The sequence below is a fragment of the Anguilla anguilla genome, chromosome 8 (genome assembly GCF_013347855.1).
Source record: "Anguilla anguilla isolate fAngAng1 chromosome 8, fAngAng1.pri, whole genome shotgun sequence".
NCBI classification, from domain to species: Eukaryota; Metazoa; Chordata; class Actinopteri; order Anguilliformes; family Anguillidae; genus Anguilla; species Anguilla anguilla.
The window spans coordinates 9,557,337-9,575,360 of record NC_049208.1 but is presented as its reverse complement, the minus strand read 5'-3'; the positions used below and the strand labels follow the sequence as shown (position 1 = coordinate 9,575,360).

The 18,024-nt window shown below is 50.0% G+C and overlaps 1 protein-coding gene across 3 annotated transcripts in view; it reads left to right on the top strand.

Moving 5' to 3' along the window:
- The window catches only part of LOC118233592 (SWI/SNF-related matrix-associated actin-dependent regulator of chromatin subfamily D member 3-like), a 50,899-nt gene that overhangs the window by 9,206 nt on the left and 23,669 nt on the right, over positions 1–18,024 (top strand). For 2 of the 3 annotated variants that reach the window (XM_035429365.1, XM_035429363.1), the window contains exons 1-2: positions 5,731–5,888; positions 17,377–17,564. In XM_035429365.1, the coding sequence (XP_035285256.1) occupies positions 5,808–5,888; positions 17,377–17,564 (269 nt within the window). In that variant the 5' untranslated portion in view covers positions 5,731–5,807. Of the gene's footprint in view, positions 1–5,730; positions 5,889–17,376; positions 17,565–18,024 lie in introns of those variants that run through there. The other variant, XM_035429364.1, reaches the window with a different exon arrangement.

The following is an 18,024-nucleotide window of genomic DNA, read 5'->3' as shown; positions in this document are numbered from 1 at the left end:
TGAAAACAGTATAGATTATGAAACATACCGTACAGTGTTTCTGTGTTATTAGTTGGTATGTGGTGGAAACTGTCTATCCTTGAAAATGCATCGCAATAATTGCAGGAAGAGGTTTAGTTGTTTTTTGTTCATTGCAGAATCCCTCAGACAACGACTTGGTTGTTCCTCTTAGACAATTCATATAAATTCTATTGACAAAGGAGTTACAGGTTATTGGATATTTGGCCTTGTCAACGTGTATTGAAAATCCTTGCTGAAGAATAACCGGGCACATTCAGTAGATACACAAGTACCTATACTATGCAATAGACCATAAAGAAAGAAAAAATTGTAATAGCCTGAAGGTATTTATTCAAATACTACTAAAATATATCTGGTGTTGATTCAGCTGTTAGCTCATACTTATTCCTTATATGGTCATTCTATTCAATGTAGACATTGCAAGAAGTGTCCTGTAATCTTTTTAGTTTGATATGATTTAAGAAATTTTATTGTACTCCATCTTGGTCAACAATCCTCACAGGATGCTCATTTAAAATTTTGTTTCTGTGTGCATCCTGAAATTGGGTTTTTATCTTTATTGAATTCTGTTTAGGAAAGCGATTAGCAAGATAGGCCATCAAGTTAACAGACATGCCACGTTGTAAAACAAGAATTTTGTTTTGGTTTTTTGTCACAAGGCCCTCCAACCCCGTCCAGAACCCCCCCCCCCCCCCCTTGTTTCTGGGCCACACTGGAGACCCTGACTTTGTTCCCAGTTCAGGCCCTACCACAGTGTGTCCCAACCCTGCTCCTGTTGGTTTTCATTTCAACCATAATTTTGTTTGCACACCTGATTCTACTAATTAGTAGCACAACAAGATCTCCAACTGTTGAGTGAGGTGTGTTAGGGTTGGAGTGAGGACCTACTGGATGGTAGATCTCCAGGAACAGGGTTGGGCAGCCGTGCTCTAGCTGTTGAATGATGTATGCTTTGTTAGGGTTGGAGTGAGAACCTACTGGATGGTAGATCTCCAGGAACAGGGTTGGGCAGCCGTGCTCTAGCTGTTGAATGAGGTGTGCTTTGTTAGGGTTGGAGTGAGAACCTACAGGACAGTGGATCTCCAGGAACAGGGTTGGGCAGCCCTGGTCTAGGTGTTGAATGATGTGCACTTTGTTCGCGTTGGAGTGAAAACCTGCCGGATGGTAGAGCTCCAAGAACAGGGTGGGGAATCACTGCCCTGTTCGCCGATTTAAAGCTGCCTCTAACGACCAGTAGCTTTGGAGCCTTGCCTTCCTCCTCTCCTTACCCTGACTGGGACGTCACCAATTCGTGCTGTTAGTCGTTGTAGTGGGAGAGACGCGGGTTCCCACAAGGGGGATTCCGACACTCAGCAGGCTCCTCCTCCTTTCCCTCATTGTCCAATCCTTTTGTTGGCACTGCGCTGCCATGTGGAGTTGTCACGGTTACCTGAGGCAAGGTTTTTTTTTCTTTTTTTTTTTCTTTAATTCTCTCCCACTGGGCATGCTGTATTAAAGTGTAGCGAAGCTGTTGATTGGTTGAATTTTACATCGGACATTGTGAGGTGACGTTGTGAAAACATTGCTGGCCCCCCAACGCAGTTGAACTTAACGTTGTCGAAATTGTGTTGTTATAAAATATAATACACACACAGTAACAGTAGCCAGAACTTTATACTGCCATGTTTTTCTTAACGAGAAAGTACAGAAAGTCACTTTCTGGAGTTTTAAAATATTATTTCTACATTTTTAGTGTATGCTTTTTGCGATTAGCTGCGGTCTTAGTTTCCATGCACCATAGGAAATAGCTCCAACTAAAAGTAGGATTGGATACACTTTTTTGACAGAATAATCTGTTTATTGGTTTATAAAAGTGTAATATCCCTGTAATACATGAAACACAAATATTAAGTAAAAATAGCTGCTGCCACTTATATACACAATATGAAACTACTATGTTAAGTTTATGTTTATGAAAGCCGAATACCACAATGTTATTCGCAATCGGAGCTCTGAGTTCTGCACCAAATCCACTGTAGGAATGGCAGTGCCTATTTGATGATCTGCAGCGACCTCGTGTGGTGATTCTTCCAAATTACAGCTCACGCTGTCATTTTGAAGTTACCGGCGTTGAACAGCAGGGGGCAGGTCAGCGGCACTCACCCTGAGCAGGCCGTTAACGTTAAACTCTTGACTCTTCTCACCGGCTTGACTGCCTGCTTCACGGTAGTTTGATTAACACATAAGATAGAAAGGACTACGGTAGCATACTTCCTTCAGCAAAACTGGCTTATGCTGTCCTTCAGCAAGACTGGCGTATGCTGTGCTTCAGCAAAACTGGCTCATGCTGTCCTTCAGCAAAACTGGCTTATGCTGTGCTTGTTTGTTATTTGACCAGATTGCCTTATTGTAATATGGGATTACTCTCACAAGAACATCATACTGTTTGGCCGTCGAGTAACAGAATGATGCTACTTCAAATGATACTTTTTTTTTTTTTTTTTTAAAGAAGTGTGTGTGTGTGTGTGTGTGTGTGTGTGTGTGTGTGCGCTTGCGTTTGCGTGCACATGTATGGCTGCGTGATATTTCTTGAGTCATTTATGTTTTCTCTGGAAACATTCCACGCAGTAATTAAATTATCCAAAGGCACAGAGTTCCAGAATTTCCCAGATTGCAGTCTTGGCCGAACTACAAAACGCCGGTCCCTGCACAGCACCCAGGGGTACCCCGCTCCGCCCACCGCACTCATATACGCGCTGCCCGTGCCAAAACTGCACCTACAGCCTTTTACCGCTTCTGTAAACATCCTACCACAGCCTCTCAAATCAGAACCACGCACGGCATTGCTAGGTCGGACTTACTCAGTCCTCTATTCAGTCAGATGTCGCGGCAACTTTGAGCAGCTATTCCTATGCATGGTGCTGAGAATCGTGCATCTTTCCAGTAATTTCACTTTACACTAATATTGTGTAACAAAGAGCAGAATCGTTCTTTGTGATGTCATAGAGGTAGGCGGAGGCTTCCGTTGGAACTTCTGTTGGAACACGGCATGAAGTGGTCAGCAGTGCTCCTCAACCCCAGGTCCTGCAGGCCACAGCCTCTGCTTCGACCGTGCACCACGCCACCTGATTTCACTGATTTTTTCACCTCCTTGGTTCAGGAGGTAAGCTCATTGATGAAATGTGGTGGTGTAGTGCACGGTTGGTGTAAATACCTGCAAACACTGCAGCCTGCAGTACCTGGAGTTGAGTAGCCCTGATTTAAGGTCTAAACTGCATAAGACTCATGTGTCCGTTGCTGTGTTCTAAATGGGTTTACTCGACACAACCCGAGGTTTTTGAGGAAAAACATTCGAATTAGAACAAAGATTCTGTTTTAGGCAAAACCCAAGCCACCCATTTGCCTTTTCACACGCACCTACAGACAATTGCTTGCCGTTTATCAGTACCTGAACGGGCAGCTGTATAGCGTAGCTGATGAGAAGTGTGGCTTGTCGGTTACGGGATTGCAGGTTCAAATCTCCGGTGATGGGGCATTTCCGTTATACCCTTGAGCAAGACGCTTTACCCAGCAGCTTCAGTGGCATAAATGCATAAAAACCTAACCTGTTTGTGTAGCTCTGGTTAAGAACAAATGTAACGCAAAGATGAGCGGCTAACCGCAAAGATGCACGCACGCAGACGGCATTCACACCCACATAGGCGGGAGCCCGAAAACCACTGGCTTGGGTAGCAGCACACCCCCCCCCTTCTGTCAAAGCCACTGTATCAAACCAGCAACAACAAAAAAAAAAGCCCCTCTTGGCTTTGGCTTTGAACAGAGGTCTCTGGCCGAAGAGAGACCCATCGCCGGGAAGCGCGTTACGTTTAATTAAATTACCTCAGAGGTCCCTCCGGTCTGTTGGGGCAGTTATTTTTCGGGAACAATTGAAAAGCGTCGGCACGGGGGGGGGGAGGGGGTTGAGTGGGGAGGGGCGGGGGGGGTGAGAGAGGCCTCGCGCCCGACCGCCCAGTCAAGAGGGCCGTCTGCTGCTTTGATCGGGGCCGCGCCAGGGAGCCTTTTGTCATTCAGATGCAGTCAGACATATTAATATTTGAGGAGGGGAGTGAAGAGGAGCGGAGGGGGGGGGGTGGGGGGGTGGGGGTTTGGGGGGGGCTCCTCTCTTTTCTCCCCTGCGCATTGTTCTGTCGGAAGGTTCCGGAGCCGAGGTAGCGCGATGGAAACTGCAGCTGAGTACATTCTGACGGGCGAGTTCAGGGGAGCGTTTGACATTTTTCAGCGTAAATTCCATATTTGGGAGAATATTCATGTATTGGCTACAGACGTGGCTCTGTGTAAGCCTCCTACCCCCCCCACCCCCTCCCTCAATCCCCACACCCACCGCCCCATCCCCGCGCCCACCCACCATACCTCCACCCCCCTCACCCTCACCCTCACCCTCACCCTCCCCCCACCCCCACCCCCCGTCTCCCTAATGCCTCAGATTGAATTTTCACACCACGTATGAATTCTGCTCAGAGGCGGCTGTTTGCCTGCCGATTGATACTGGATCAAAACCCCGCGTGAGAGAGAGGAGATCGGCACCGCCGCGCCCAGAGAGAGGAAAAGAGAGAAGGAATAAAAGCCGTCTGGTTGCAACGCGATCGGAGGGACGCGGCAAAATAATGACGACCTAGATAATTTAGTCTCATACAGCCTGAATTTTAAGATTTTAATTTGGGAGGGGGGAATGCTTTTTTTTATTTGACACTTTATGCCGTCTTTGCCTTTTCTGACAGTGGCATTTGAAATTCACGCACGTTGCTCTGTGCGTCCTGTATTTACTGATATTTTACTGATGTGTTTAAGTTGTGGTAATTTGCCTTGGCTGCAGGGACCTTAATTGCTGAATGTCTACCTTAAATGACCTTTCAAAAAAAAAAAAAAAGCAATCTATTCTAGTTATGTTTTTTTTTTGTTGTTGCTCTAAATTGACATGCTGCCTGGAATTATGTAGCCAACCAGCAGATTAGAGAAATGCACTGTGGGTAAAAAAATAAATAAATAAATAAAACGACCACAGGTTACAAACGGAAACGATAGGAATGGCAGGTTTGCTAAATGTGCCGTGGTCCCTTTAAGCCCCCCCCCCCCCCGTCAGAACGAAGGCTTTCTGCTGTGTGTGAGCGCGTAGCTCGCGCACCGTTGCCGGCGGCGACCGCGGCGCACAGGCGAGCGCGTTGAAAGTGCGAGTCGAAACCCCGGCCAGTCCCCGAAATATACAAGCGGCACCCGGCGTCAGCCTGTCAGACCCCGCGTGCCCTCGTCGGCCAATGGAACGCAACAGCTGCGCGGGGGTCCGCGAGGGTGGGCCCGCCGGAAACCCCCTGCCGGACCCCCGCCCTCCCCGTCCTGGTCCTCCCCCTCCTCCTCCAGCGGGATTGTGAAAGGCAGCGCATGTAAAAAAAAAAAAAGAAAAAAAGAAAAGAAGTGGAGGGACCCGGCTGGGACTGCACGTTAAAAAACAGAGAGGGAGACAGAGAGGGGGTACCGGAGCCAGAGAGAGAGAGAGAGAGGGAGAGACAGAGAGAGGGAGAGAGAGAGAGAGAGAGTGGGGGGAAAGGACGGCTGGTTTGAAAGGCAGGCTTTAGCGGAGGGAGAAGTAAGGAGAACTGGGAAGGGGAGGCAGAGGAGGAGGAGGAGGAGGAGGGGGGTCCACCAAGCCGACACGAGGAAAAGAAAAGGAAGAAAGACGGGAAGAAAGAGAAGGGGAAAGGGGGGAATACAAAAGAACGGGAGCAGAGGGGGGGGAAAAGGGGGGGGAGCGGATGGCTTCGGAGGAGGACACGGCTGGGGGAGCCCGCAAGGCTACCAAGAGCAAACTGTTTGAGTTCCTGGTCCATGGAGTGGTGAGTAAGGGGATGTCTTTTGTGGGGGACAGCTGGGGCTCGGAAGTGTGCGTGTGTGTGTGTGTGTGTGCGTGTGTGCCTGTGTGCGTGAGCACGTGCGTGTGTGTATGTGTGCGTGTGTGCGTGAGCACGTGCGTGTGTGTGTTTGTGTGTGTGCATGTGCGTGTGTACATTTGTGTGTGTATGTGTGCGTCTGTGTGTGTGTGTGTGTGCGTTTGTGTGTGTGTGCATGTGTCTGTATATGAGTGTGTGTGTGTGCATTTGTGCATGTGTCCGTATGTGTGTGTGTGTGTGTGTGTGCGCATGCACGTGTGTGTGTGTGTGCGTCTGTGTGTGTGTGTGAGACAGTACTGTACGCATGAGATAGCTGGGACAGCCGTGTGAAGGTTATTTCCAGCCCCCTGAATCTCATGCAGTTTCTTTTTAAAGGTGTGTGTGTGTGTGTGTGTGTCTGTGTGTGTGTGTGTGTGTGTGTGTGTGTGTGTCGGTGGGGCATAGTGAGAGGGGGTGGGGTGCAGGGGGGGGGGCTTTTTTTTGCAATCCAAGAAAGAGGAGAGAGGGGTTAAATAGAAGAGAGAGCGGAACGGGTGCTGGTGTGTTTGGAGTGTGCCGGACACCATGTGGACAGCTGCCTAAAAACAGCCCCTGGAGCTCTGTTCACCTTGGGGGTCGGGGGGGTTCGGGGGGACCGGGGGGCGGGGGGGGGCAGAGCGAGCAGAACCAGGTCACCTGCGGGACAGCCGTTTCCGTGGCGATCCCCGGACCCTGGCCAAGGAGCGTGCAGGGTTCGGCGAGCGGGGTGGGGTGGGTGGCCGTGGAGAGGGGAACGACTCGGTGACCCCTGGGGGGGCGAGCGCTTGGGGGGGGGGGTAGGAGGGACGGTGTCAGAATGCTGGGACATGAGGACGCAGTGTGCGATCCTCAAACGGACGTAGCGCGGGGGGGGGGGGGGGGGGGGACTGGAGGGTGCACGTGCGGCTGGGGCAGAGGAGGGGGGCATCTTTAATACGGTCCCGGGCTTCTAATGAGCCTAAAGCCCTGTTGTTTCCTCAGCCACAGAACAGAGCGGGTTCTCTCCCGCTATTGGACGGCACCGTCCCCGCAGAACGTGAACCGTCTCGTTCCTGTCTGCGGGGGACCAATCGGTCAGTCCCCTGCGTTCCTTTTTGTAAAAAAAAAAGGACGACATATCCTTCTGGTAACGCTGCACTGCTTCCTGTCTCCTGAGCGAGCGTCACGCGTGCGTCGTGCTTTCATGAGCAGTCGCCGCCCGCTAGAGGCGAACTTCCCGCCGTGCCGTCTGAGAGAGAGGGACCTCCGGGGCTTCGTGCGAGAGCCCCCCCTAGAGAGGTTCCCTGTGCCTGCACGGATTAGCCGACGCTAAATGAGACGTTACTCCAAGACGGTGTCGGGAAGTCCCCCGTGCGCCCGATTGTTTTACCCGCGTCTCGTTCTGTTTTTAGCCCCGATCCGGGAGCCGTTCTTGCCCGGGAGCGCGCTTAACTTAACTGCCAGTGCATCGAAGCTTCGAACGTCTTTTGTGGACTCTGAGCAGTTCGCATGCACCTCGTCCGACCGGGCCAGTAACCTCTGCGGAGGGAGTTCTCGTAAGTGGAGCTCACACCAAGAAGCTTCGCGATCTCCAGAATGAGCTGACGTGTGCCGTCAGCGACTCTCAAATTTGAACCAATCATGGACCTTTGGTACTCCCCATCATATCCACCTGCCAGGTGGTTGAAGCTTGCGGTCATGTTTGTGCCTGGACTCGAGTAGAGTAGTCACACTATGGTGACCATACCATCCAAGGCATCATCACAGTAAAGTTCTCCACCCTAAAAGAGGCTAAGTTCTCACCCAGACTCATTAGTGACAGGCGACCAACTCAAATTACTAACGCAAAAAAAAAATTAAAGACGAACAAGCAGCGCCCCAAAAGGGTGTCTTGCTGCGATTTCCTTTTGAATGATTAGTCTGAGCCGACGACGAGCGAAGTTGAGTTCAGTCGCGGCCAAAGTCAGCGATGTGTCCTTACGCGGCATCGCGTCTTGTAAAGTAGAGGTGGAAAGTCCGGGCTCAGAAAGTTCGCTCATTAGCACAGTTCTTCAGCCAGGAGGTAGATATAATTGGTGAAATCAGCTGTGCTGTGCTGAGTTCATGGCTGGAAGAAAAACCACATGGCAGGACTTTTACTTTCTGACCCCTGGACTTCCCACCTCTTGGTGTGCAGGCAGTTACCTCTGTGATGTGCACCCACCAGGGGGTGGGGGGGGGGGGGCGGCAGGAAGACGAAATTGTGACCAGGTCGGTGCACTTAGTGACCATCTGTTTGTCGTTTATTAAACACCGAGGAGGTTGGATCGTCACGCCTGATCTGATGAGCTACGGGCCGAGGCGGTTCGGCTGTTTTATTGCCCGTCCGGTGGAAAGTAATCGATTGAAACTGAGAGTGACGCTGGGGTCATACAGAGCTCTTGTTCTGGCCCCAGTTTGTCATAAGGTTCCCCTGTAATCAGTGCCTGGCAGTTATGATCAGTTGATGGGGGGGTGGGGAGGGGGCAGTTTAGCGTGGTTGCCATCCTCTAGAAAACGTCTTTTCGCTTAGAAACAGCCACTCCACCGCTTTTCTACAGGGCCAGGGGAAGTGTGGAGGTTGGCTTTTTTCCTCTGAGGGTTGAGGTGAGCGATTAATCAGTCAGAGTTCCGCTTGAAGCGGGTGGGCGTATGCGAACGCACGGGCCGCCTTGTCGCTTTTAATATCTTGCCATTTCATTAATTAGACGCTGCTGTTTTTTTAACGGGCGCTCGTAAAAAAGGTGGTCGTTAAAATTAAGGGGCGACGGTGGATGGTGTCCTCGGACGGGACGTCCCGGCAGCTGTGAGTCTCCGAGGGGCGGGGGGGGGGGGGGGTGGGAGGTGAGTGAGGTGCAGATAACAGGGAACAGAGGCAGGTGAGGGGAGCACAGATGGACGTTTTTCCCGTCATTAAGCAAGGGGGGGGGGGGGCAAACGTTGACCCTGTGTTTTAATCTCCGGTGCGACGGTTGGCGGACATCGGGACACAGAAGCCAGATGGCTGTGTGCTGGACTCCCAGCGAGGACACCTCTCTGTACCGTTCAGCTGAGAAAATCGGCGCGGACCTCTCCTCTAGCAAAGACTGTAAATACGCAGGGAATGGTGCTCGGCACCTGGCTCCAGGTACTGAGCAGGCAGGTGGTGTAGCCACCTGCTAATGAAAAAGCTGCCACCGTGAAATTGTGTGTGTGTGTGTGCATGCATGCATGGCTGTGTGTGTGTGTGTGTCTTTATTTGTGTGTGTGTGTCTGTACTGATGATAACCATCGCCATGGTTATCATTTCTCGCTCTTCAGTGGGGCTCTGTCCCCATCTCTCCCCTGGTCTCAAAAACGAAGCCGTTTAAAAAATTTATTTTTGGCGACTTACATTTTTATTTCCTTCCCATCCTTGAAAAGTCCACACCTGACCTTAATCACAAATGTATTCCCGCAAGGATAAAAAGCCGCTCCCTTCACCCCCTCACAAAGACGCCTTATTGGACGGTTAAACTCCTTTGTGAATCAGGCCGTGTAGGACGACGTTTCCGCGCCCCGACGAAACTTCCAGTGCGTGCAGAGAGGGGCTGACGGAGACGTGGTTCTGCAGAGTGGAAGCGGCCTGATATCGCGACGGAGACGCAGTTCTGCTCTTTTATGCGGAGAGGAAGCGGCCCCATATCGCGACGGAGACGCAGTTCTGCTCTTTTATGCGGAGTGGAAGCGGCCCCATATCGCGACGGAGACGCAGTTCTGCTCTTTTACGCAGAGTGGAAGCGGCCCCATGTCGCGACGGAGACGCAGTTCTGCTCTTTTATGCGGAGAGGAAGCGGCCCCATATCGCGACGGAGACGCAGTTCTGCTCTTTTATGCAGAGTGGCAGCCGCCCGATATCGCGACGGAGAAGCAGTTCTGCTCTTTTATGCAGAGTGGAAGCGGCCCCATATCGTGACGGAGACACAGTTCTGCTCTTTTATGCAGAGTGGAAGCAGGCCGATATCGTGACGGAGACGCAGTTCTGCTCTTTTATGCAGCCTCGTTTCGCCTGCTGAAGGACTCCTGCTCTGCTGCCTGTGTAATTTGGCATGGCGGCTGCAATTTTCCATTTGCGGGACTGCAGAGTGGCTGCTTAATAACACTGGATTTCAGCCCTGGCTGCACCAATGGCAGCTGTGACCACAGCACCACAGGGTGGAGCGTAGCTGGGTGTTTAGAGGGAGGGTTGTAGCACTGCTGGGTGGAGCGTAGCTGGGTGTGTAGAGGGAGGGTTGTAACACTGCTGGGTGTAGCGTAGCTGGGTGTGTAGAGGGAGGGTTGTAACACTACTGGGTGGAGCATAGCTGGGTGTGTAGAGGGAGGGTTGTAACACTACTGGGTGGAGCATAGCTGGGTGTGTAGAGGGAGGGTTGTAACACTACTGGGTGGAGTGTAGCTGGGTGTGTGGAGGGAGGGTTGTAACACTACTGGGTGGAGTGTAGCTCTTGAGTAGGCCATCATGGCAGCAAAATGTACCCGCACAGCCCAGCAGCCCAGTATGACAGCTGAACATTAGGAGGCTGTTGCACGGTCACGTTTACTGCTGTGGTCTCGGTGTGAGAAGAAAGCAGTGGAGGTCATTTCAGCTGCAGTTTCAAAGGAAAGCTTCAGTTTTTCATTTCGACGATTCGCTTCAGCAGCTGAGATTAAAACCCCGGTTCTTTCGCTGTTTGCATGCCTGTGGTTGCCGCAGATCATTTGTGATGTGGCCTGTCATTTGAGCCACACTACCATCTTAAAAGAATGTTCTGGTTATAACTGTGTAAACACAAGTTATCTGTCCGGTGGTCCTTTCTTTAGTTGCAGTGCAACTTGTTTGGTTATTTGTTAGGTTAACATTACACATATTGATTTTTAACGGGCCTAATTTTAATAGGTCCTGAGAGTTCAGAATGATATTCCACAGTTTTGTACATCACTCTAGATAGGAGTGTATGGTAAGTGATTGTGATGTAATGCACTGTAATGTAATATAATGTAAAATAAATATTTTATTTTATATCAGATATAATCAATTCTTTGTTTACCTTAAGCCATCATACATCCACATTATTCATGTTAGGGTACCTTCCTATCGAGTTGGCTGACTACTTTAGAAATCTCAACTTATCTGAGGTTGTACTGCTTCCTGTTTGCTTTTTGTCCTAGTTGCTTGATTTATTCTTTTCTGGGGGGGGGGGGGGGCAGGCGGGGGAGGGGGTGAGAGGGCTGCACTGTCATCTCAGTGCACAGTCTCTTAGTGTCTGTCAGATCCATCGTTTTCAGGATCGCTGTCCCTGTACCCGCTGTCTCGTACAACGGCGTATTAACAGGCCCACGCTGGTTCTTAATCGTATTCCGCTGGGGGGGGGGAAGGGGGGGGGGGGGGGGGGGCGAAGACACGGTAATATACAAGAGGCGCTGAACAAACTACGCTACAAAGGCGGCGCAGTCGACAGAGGGAATCCGAAATAATGAGATTCCGCCCCATTATCACTCCGGAACACCGGAGGGCTCCGAGGAATGTCGCGGCGCGTCCCGTCGCCAAAGGCTACGGCGGTGCGACGGGGGGGGCCTCTCTAATTAGCCGGCGTTTTTTTTTTTTTAAAAGCCGGCGCGGAAAAAGGTCTCCAGTGTTTTGGGGCCGTCGTGACTGAGGAGATCTTACGGGCTCTTTGTGTGAATTGGATGCTAGCTAGCGCAGCGCCGCGAGCCGCGCGGGGCTCGCTAATTGGGCGCGGGTAGACGGTCCCCCAGAGCGACGCCCCTGGGTCTGTCTCGGCTCTGTTTTTGGAGTCAGGTTTTTTCAAATTTGTTTTTTTTTTTGGGTCGAGGTTGCCGCGGCGGATCGCGGATCGGCGCTCGGGGCGCCGTCTGCGCCCCGGCCCCCTAATTGGATGGCCCGTCGTGAGGTAGGCGGGGGCGGGAGGCAGCCGCCGAAATTCGCTCACGGCAGCGGTGGAGTTCGGCTGTTTGCTGCCTTGTTTGAGAATCCCGCACTTTTTAATTAAGCAAGTTAAGGAACGAGAATCCCAAATAAGCCTTCCCCGTCGACACAGAAGGGCCAGAGGGCTGTTTTTCCAAAAACTTCCTTGTTTGATTATCTATCTCACTAGTTCTTAACCTGCTGCTGGAGCATAATCTCTTCATGTTTATTTATTCCTGAATTGACAGGAAAATAAAGGGGCTTTATCTGCAAATCAGGCATATTATGGTACACTACTTATACTTATGCAACATTTGGCATGAATTAATCCTTGGATGTGTGTGAGCCCCTAGTTTTTTACTGCTGCAGTCTGGAGTACTTGCTACAGTCCAGACTCCTGGAGGTTGGTCAGTAGACTGTAGTATTAGTTCTGCCTCTGTGGTGAAGCTCTTTGCCCATGTGCTGATAGCACCACTGAAGCCGTGTTTAGACTATTTCCCATAGTTCTCCGATTCTTGGGGAGAGGTGCCATCTGGGCAAAGGCCCATCCTCTGGCTTCAGCTCAGTTTGAAATTTAGGAAGGTCAGGGGATAAGAGGTCGGAGTGAAGAGGATGTACCCACCCCTCCCATTTGGGATCTTAGTGTTTGCTCTGAGTAACTACCCAGGCTATGTCACCTTTTCAGAATGGACCAACCTGGGCCAGGCGGTAAACACACAGTCCTGTCTCACAGTTTACAGTCATGCGCCCAGACCCTACCCACTGTGCAGTAACTGTGTCATACTCAAATATGGGCTCATAATCTTCAGCTTCCTACAACTGTGCATTATCTGTTATTCAATTATCGCACACCGTAACTCATTTATTTTACTAATTTATTTCTTCTCTCTAGGGTTTTCGACACACTTGTTCCTGGTTATGGTTATACACTTTGTTGTACGTCGCTCTGGATAAGAGCGTCTGCCAAACGCCTGTAATGTAATGTAATGTAATGTATTTCAGACCTAATCAAACGATCACTAATTTATTTGTGTCATTTTTCACTTTTCTTGGCTTAGGGAGTCAAAATGCAAAATGGCGACGTTGACGACGATGGCGATCGGTTGTCGCGCACTGCAACTTATTGCTCGGAATTTATTTCAGACCTAATCAAACGATCGCTGATTTATTTTTGTCGATTTTGGATCATCGTCGTCATGGTAAACGAGTGTGGCGTTAGCCCTTCGTGGCGGCGCTCCTTTGGCGAAGCCTTCGGTGGTTTGGCCGAGCCCCCGGAATTTAGCCGGCGTGAATTCCTGTGGTGGGAGATAGCGGCGGCGCTGGGGGAGAGGGCAGGATCTGCTCAAGGTAACCAGACTCCCCCTGCCTTTCTCAGGGCCACCGGGAGCCGACCGCGACCTCTCAGCCGGGGGGGGTGGGGGTGGGGGTGGGTGGGGGGGGGGGGGAACGCACAGCTGCGCGAGCCTGGTGACAGCCGTGAGACTGACAGCGCTGTCTGTGACAGGCGCACACACACACATGCATGTGTGCACTCACACACACCCACACACACACACACACACAGCACACACAGCACACACATGTGCACACTCACACACGTCCACGCTCACGCGCACATGCACACACGTGTGCCCACACACACATGCATGTGTGCAGTCACACACGCCCACACCCACACCCACACACACCCACACACACACCCAGCACACGCGTGTGCACACTCACACACGTCCACGCTCACGCGCACATGCACACGTGTGTGCCCACACACACACGCCCGCACTCATGCACACACACACACACACAGCACACACGTGGGCACACTCACACACGTCCACGCTCACGCGCACATGCACACGCGTGTGCCCACACACACATGCCCACACTCACGCAATAAAGCAGTTTTAAGTTTTGGTTTCTCCACCTCTGGAGGAATGTCAGGAGGTGCTCGTTATTTATCTCGTTGCCACGGCGCCTCGTGGCCCATTGCTGACATCACTGCCTCCTTAACTGATCAGAACTGCTGATAGGAAAAGCTGAAACTCTCCTCTTGGCTTCAGACGTTCGGCTCAAAGTACTTAACAGCTTTAACGAAACCACGTGATAGAACGCCTGTATGGGAATTTCGTAATGCGTTGCAATTTTAACAAAAAAATTGTTGAAGATCACTGTATAATACGATATATACTGATTTTTTTTAAAGGAATATTGTGTCTTTGCTGGTTATCTCTTTGAGCCCAGCTACGATGAAAAGTTTCAGGAACATACTGTGAGCGAAGACATTCAGTAGATTCTAGGGAACGCAGTGATTAGATTGTAGTTTTTTGTTGGTTATGAGATAACTTTGTGATGAGGACATTCCTCAGACTGTCTTAGGGCATACGCATTGTTCTGAATAATTTGTCACAGAAAACATCCCTGGCGTATCACGTACAAACTTACTGTGAGCATCCCCTGATATTTGTAATTAGTCATTAAGAACACCATGGAGGGTATGTAGATACGCATAACCCTTTGGAGAGTAGCTAGGCTATTTGTAATATTGTTCCAGTGTCATTGTTGTAGCATTCCAGCAGTGATTGTTACATCAGCCTTAGAATGTTCCGTTGAAAACATTCTCATCACATATTGTTCTTGCACCTTAAAGGGCCATGGTAGTTGCAAATGATCTGGAATGGCAGATTTTTGTTTAACATCGTAACATGAATGTTGATATTCAATTCAAATGCATTTTATTTGAATAGCATGATCGAGTAAGGTCATTCCTTTCTCAGTTATGGGTTTTGAAAACATGATTAAAGTTTTTCTCGTAGTTTTTAGTTTTTCTTTAAACCCTTCAACACAGTGAGGGTTTGACTCATAGCTGTTTTCTCTGTCCAGCTCTTAATTTTACTGCAAATGGTTTACTGTCAGCGGCCAGGTGTCCACACAGCAGTTTTGGACCCCACCAGTTTCATCTGTTGGTCTGTAATTTGATTCATTAAAAATGTAACCTCTTTCTAAAGGGATTTATTGTCAGATCTGACTGATTGCAAGTGCTGGGCTGTGAATATGGGACATTTATCTTTGTGGCATGTGCTGCTATTTGTGACATAATATGGCATTAAAAGAGTGAACAGACATTAAAAATGTCTCATTAAGAACAATTAACGGCTTGTTGCAATTTGGGGGTTGCAACTGTGGTTGGAGCAGAACCAGCATACTGTACACAGGGGGCCCTTGGGGTACAGAGTCTGAGAAATTATGACACAATGCGTTTATGCCGCATTTCTGGAACGCTGTAATTTGAGAATCTGCATCTGCATCTGCAACTTCCATGGGCACTGATGAAATGCTCTTTTCTGACCAATGTCCAACAATATGATCTTCCGTATTTCAAAATGGAGCTTGTATGATGAAACCGTTTTTTTGTGTGAAATCTGGCATATACCTCATAAAACACTGAAAGGGCTGTCAAATCGGTAGGGCTGCAGGTTCTGATATGCGAAACAGTACGTTGCTACGGGAACAACATATTGGGCTACCAGATGAATTAAAAGTTCTTTACCCTCTGAGAACTTCAGTTGAGCATTTTAATATTGGTACGCACCCATAAAAGGAACAAGTCGCTTACCAATAGAAAGTGAGATCCAAGTGAGATCCAGTTTCTCAATGAACTTGTGAAACTTGTGGTGTGTTTTGAAATGCCACTTTTTATATTATCAAAGGGCTTTTCTGGCCACTAGTCTTACTTTATAATATATTTATGTGGGTTATTATACGTTGCCGCACTGAACTTTTGGGCAACATAACGCTGCTCTTAAAACTATGATGTGATTGGTCTGCTCCGTTTAAGGAGACTGAAATATCCCTTACAGTTAACCCCTGCGTGATTCCACCATATTGACTTATAGAAAACTCAGTTCATATTTGTTATAGTTAGTTTATTGTATTTGGCACAGGCTCTCACCTGCGGTCTCTCACAAGGACGTTGTTGTAAAATGCATTAGCCACGGCTCCCTTCAGCTGTAATAAAAGTGATGCCTTTTCAGATGATAATATGGCCAATCGGCCTTTATGCTATGAAATACAGAACTTGGAGCACAAGGTATTGTTCCCCATCATATATTTTTCTGCAGTAATCATATTACGAAACATATGGAATTAATAATTCAGCGATATATTTGCCAGTGAGCCGTTGTACCGTTCAGATTATTGTTTAAATGTACAATATGTACATACACACTGTACCTGTTCTACGCAAATACATACTGCTGTACTCACTGGAACGGTGTGTAAGTAGTGTATAGGCTGTGATTGCAGTCTGGAGTCGGAGTAAGTGCTTTTATGTCTGCGGCTCTAAAAATGGGGGAACAGGGACGCTCAAAGGGGTGCACCCAAAACTTTGAGCAGGGTGAGAGGTGGACTAGGTGCGTACAAAACAAAAGAAAAACCATTGAGCGATGAACAGGAAAGGGTACAGATGCCTCGTATTGTACCCAAGGAGTGTGCCCGCTGAACGAGGTTCTGAATGACTGGTCTGACTAACAAAAGTACCGCCATGCTCAATGGAGCCCCCTGCTGCTCCTCCTCATCGGCCAATGGGAGCTCAGCAGACGGATCGGCGGTCGCCAGCTCCGAACGATCAGGAGTGACAGCCGCAGGTGTTAGCAGCTGCTCCCCAAGGCATTAAAGGCAGGGGGCATCGGGGGGGGGGGTTGCCGAGGGATATGAAGGGGTGGCCAGGCCTCTCTGGCATGACATCAAAGCTTTTTCTTTCTTTTTTTTTGGTTCCTCGAGTTACACATTATGGTCATGGTGGGTGGGGCGTTATTCAACTTTATGGGCGGAGCTGGAAATTTGCCTGGCTGCAGATTCTAAAGCATGCCGGTGTCCTGGTGTTTGCCCGCGACGAGGGCAACTTATAATGCCCGTTTGTTTCCAGCGACCCATGGAGCTGATGGAGAAATGGTGCCACTGCTCTGTGGTTTTCACTGCCTTAAGATCTTAAGGGCCCTGCTGTGTCCTGTATCCCTCTCTGTGCTTCACTCTCAACAGATTGTCGTCACGGTAAAATATGAGCGCGTGACCTCCTCACCTCACACGTTGAATTCCATTTTCAACCCGCCAATGGAAAGCACCACATTTCTGCGTTCACCAATAGGAAGAGCTGTTCGGGAAAGTTCTGAAAAAGGGTGCGATGACACGGAAAGTTTTCGTCTTTGTCACATTGCTTGTGATGGAGTATTTGGCCTTGCGCTGTAATCTGTTTATGAGGCGCCATGAAACACAAGTGCTTTTTCTTCCCTTTATCCACCGGGCGTGTGGTGTTTTTTTTTCTTTTTCGCTCTCAATAGTCGGTAAGTTCACTTGAGGACCGCGTGTCATTGTTAGTCCCCGTCGGCTGCACTTCGCGTCTGAATCGCTGCATCTCGGCGTGGCGCGTGCGTTTGTGTGTGTGTGTCTGCGATGTTCCGTCCCCGCTGTTCCTTGACCCCGAATTTCCTCCCGCTGCAGCGTCCGGGAATACCCTCTGGAGCGCGGATGCCACATCAGGGGGCTCCGATGGGGCCCCCCGGCCCGCCGTACGGAGGGAGCCCCTCGGTGCGGCCCGGCATCCCCAACCCGGTGATGGAGGCCAGCCGCAAGCGGCCCGCGGCGTCCCAGCAGGTCCAGCAGCAGTCCGTCCAGAACCGGGCCAGAAAGTGAGTCTGCCTGAGCCTGCCCGCCGGGGCCTCTGTGTCGGCCCAGCGCCTGCCTGTCATTCCATGGCTGTCTGTCATTGGCCCCTGATTGCCAAGCCCCGCCTCCCGCCTTCACTTTGCTTTCTGGTCTGCTCGGCCGCCTGTGTCTGATTCCCTCTCTTTTCCCACCCTCTCCAACTTTTCTGGTTACCGCTAAACACATCTCTCTCTGTCTCTGTTTCAAATGAAATCCTGATTCGCCACTCGCCTATTTGGATCGTCCAATCAAATTTGCGAGCCCGTCCAATCACTGTCACGTCGGTTATCCAATCGAAAGGGTGCAGACCAGCAAGCGTGAAGCCAGAAAAAACACTGCCGCTTCTGAGGTGAGGTCTGCACTTCCAGCACTGGAAGCGTCAATTGTGCCGCAGGCGCTATCGTGCCGGGGGCGCTATCGTGTTGGGCAGCGGGGAGCACCCTG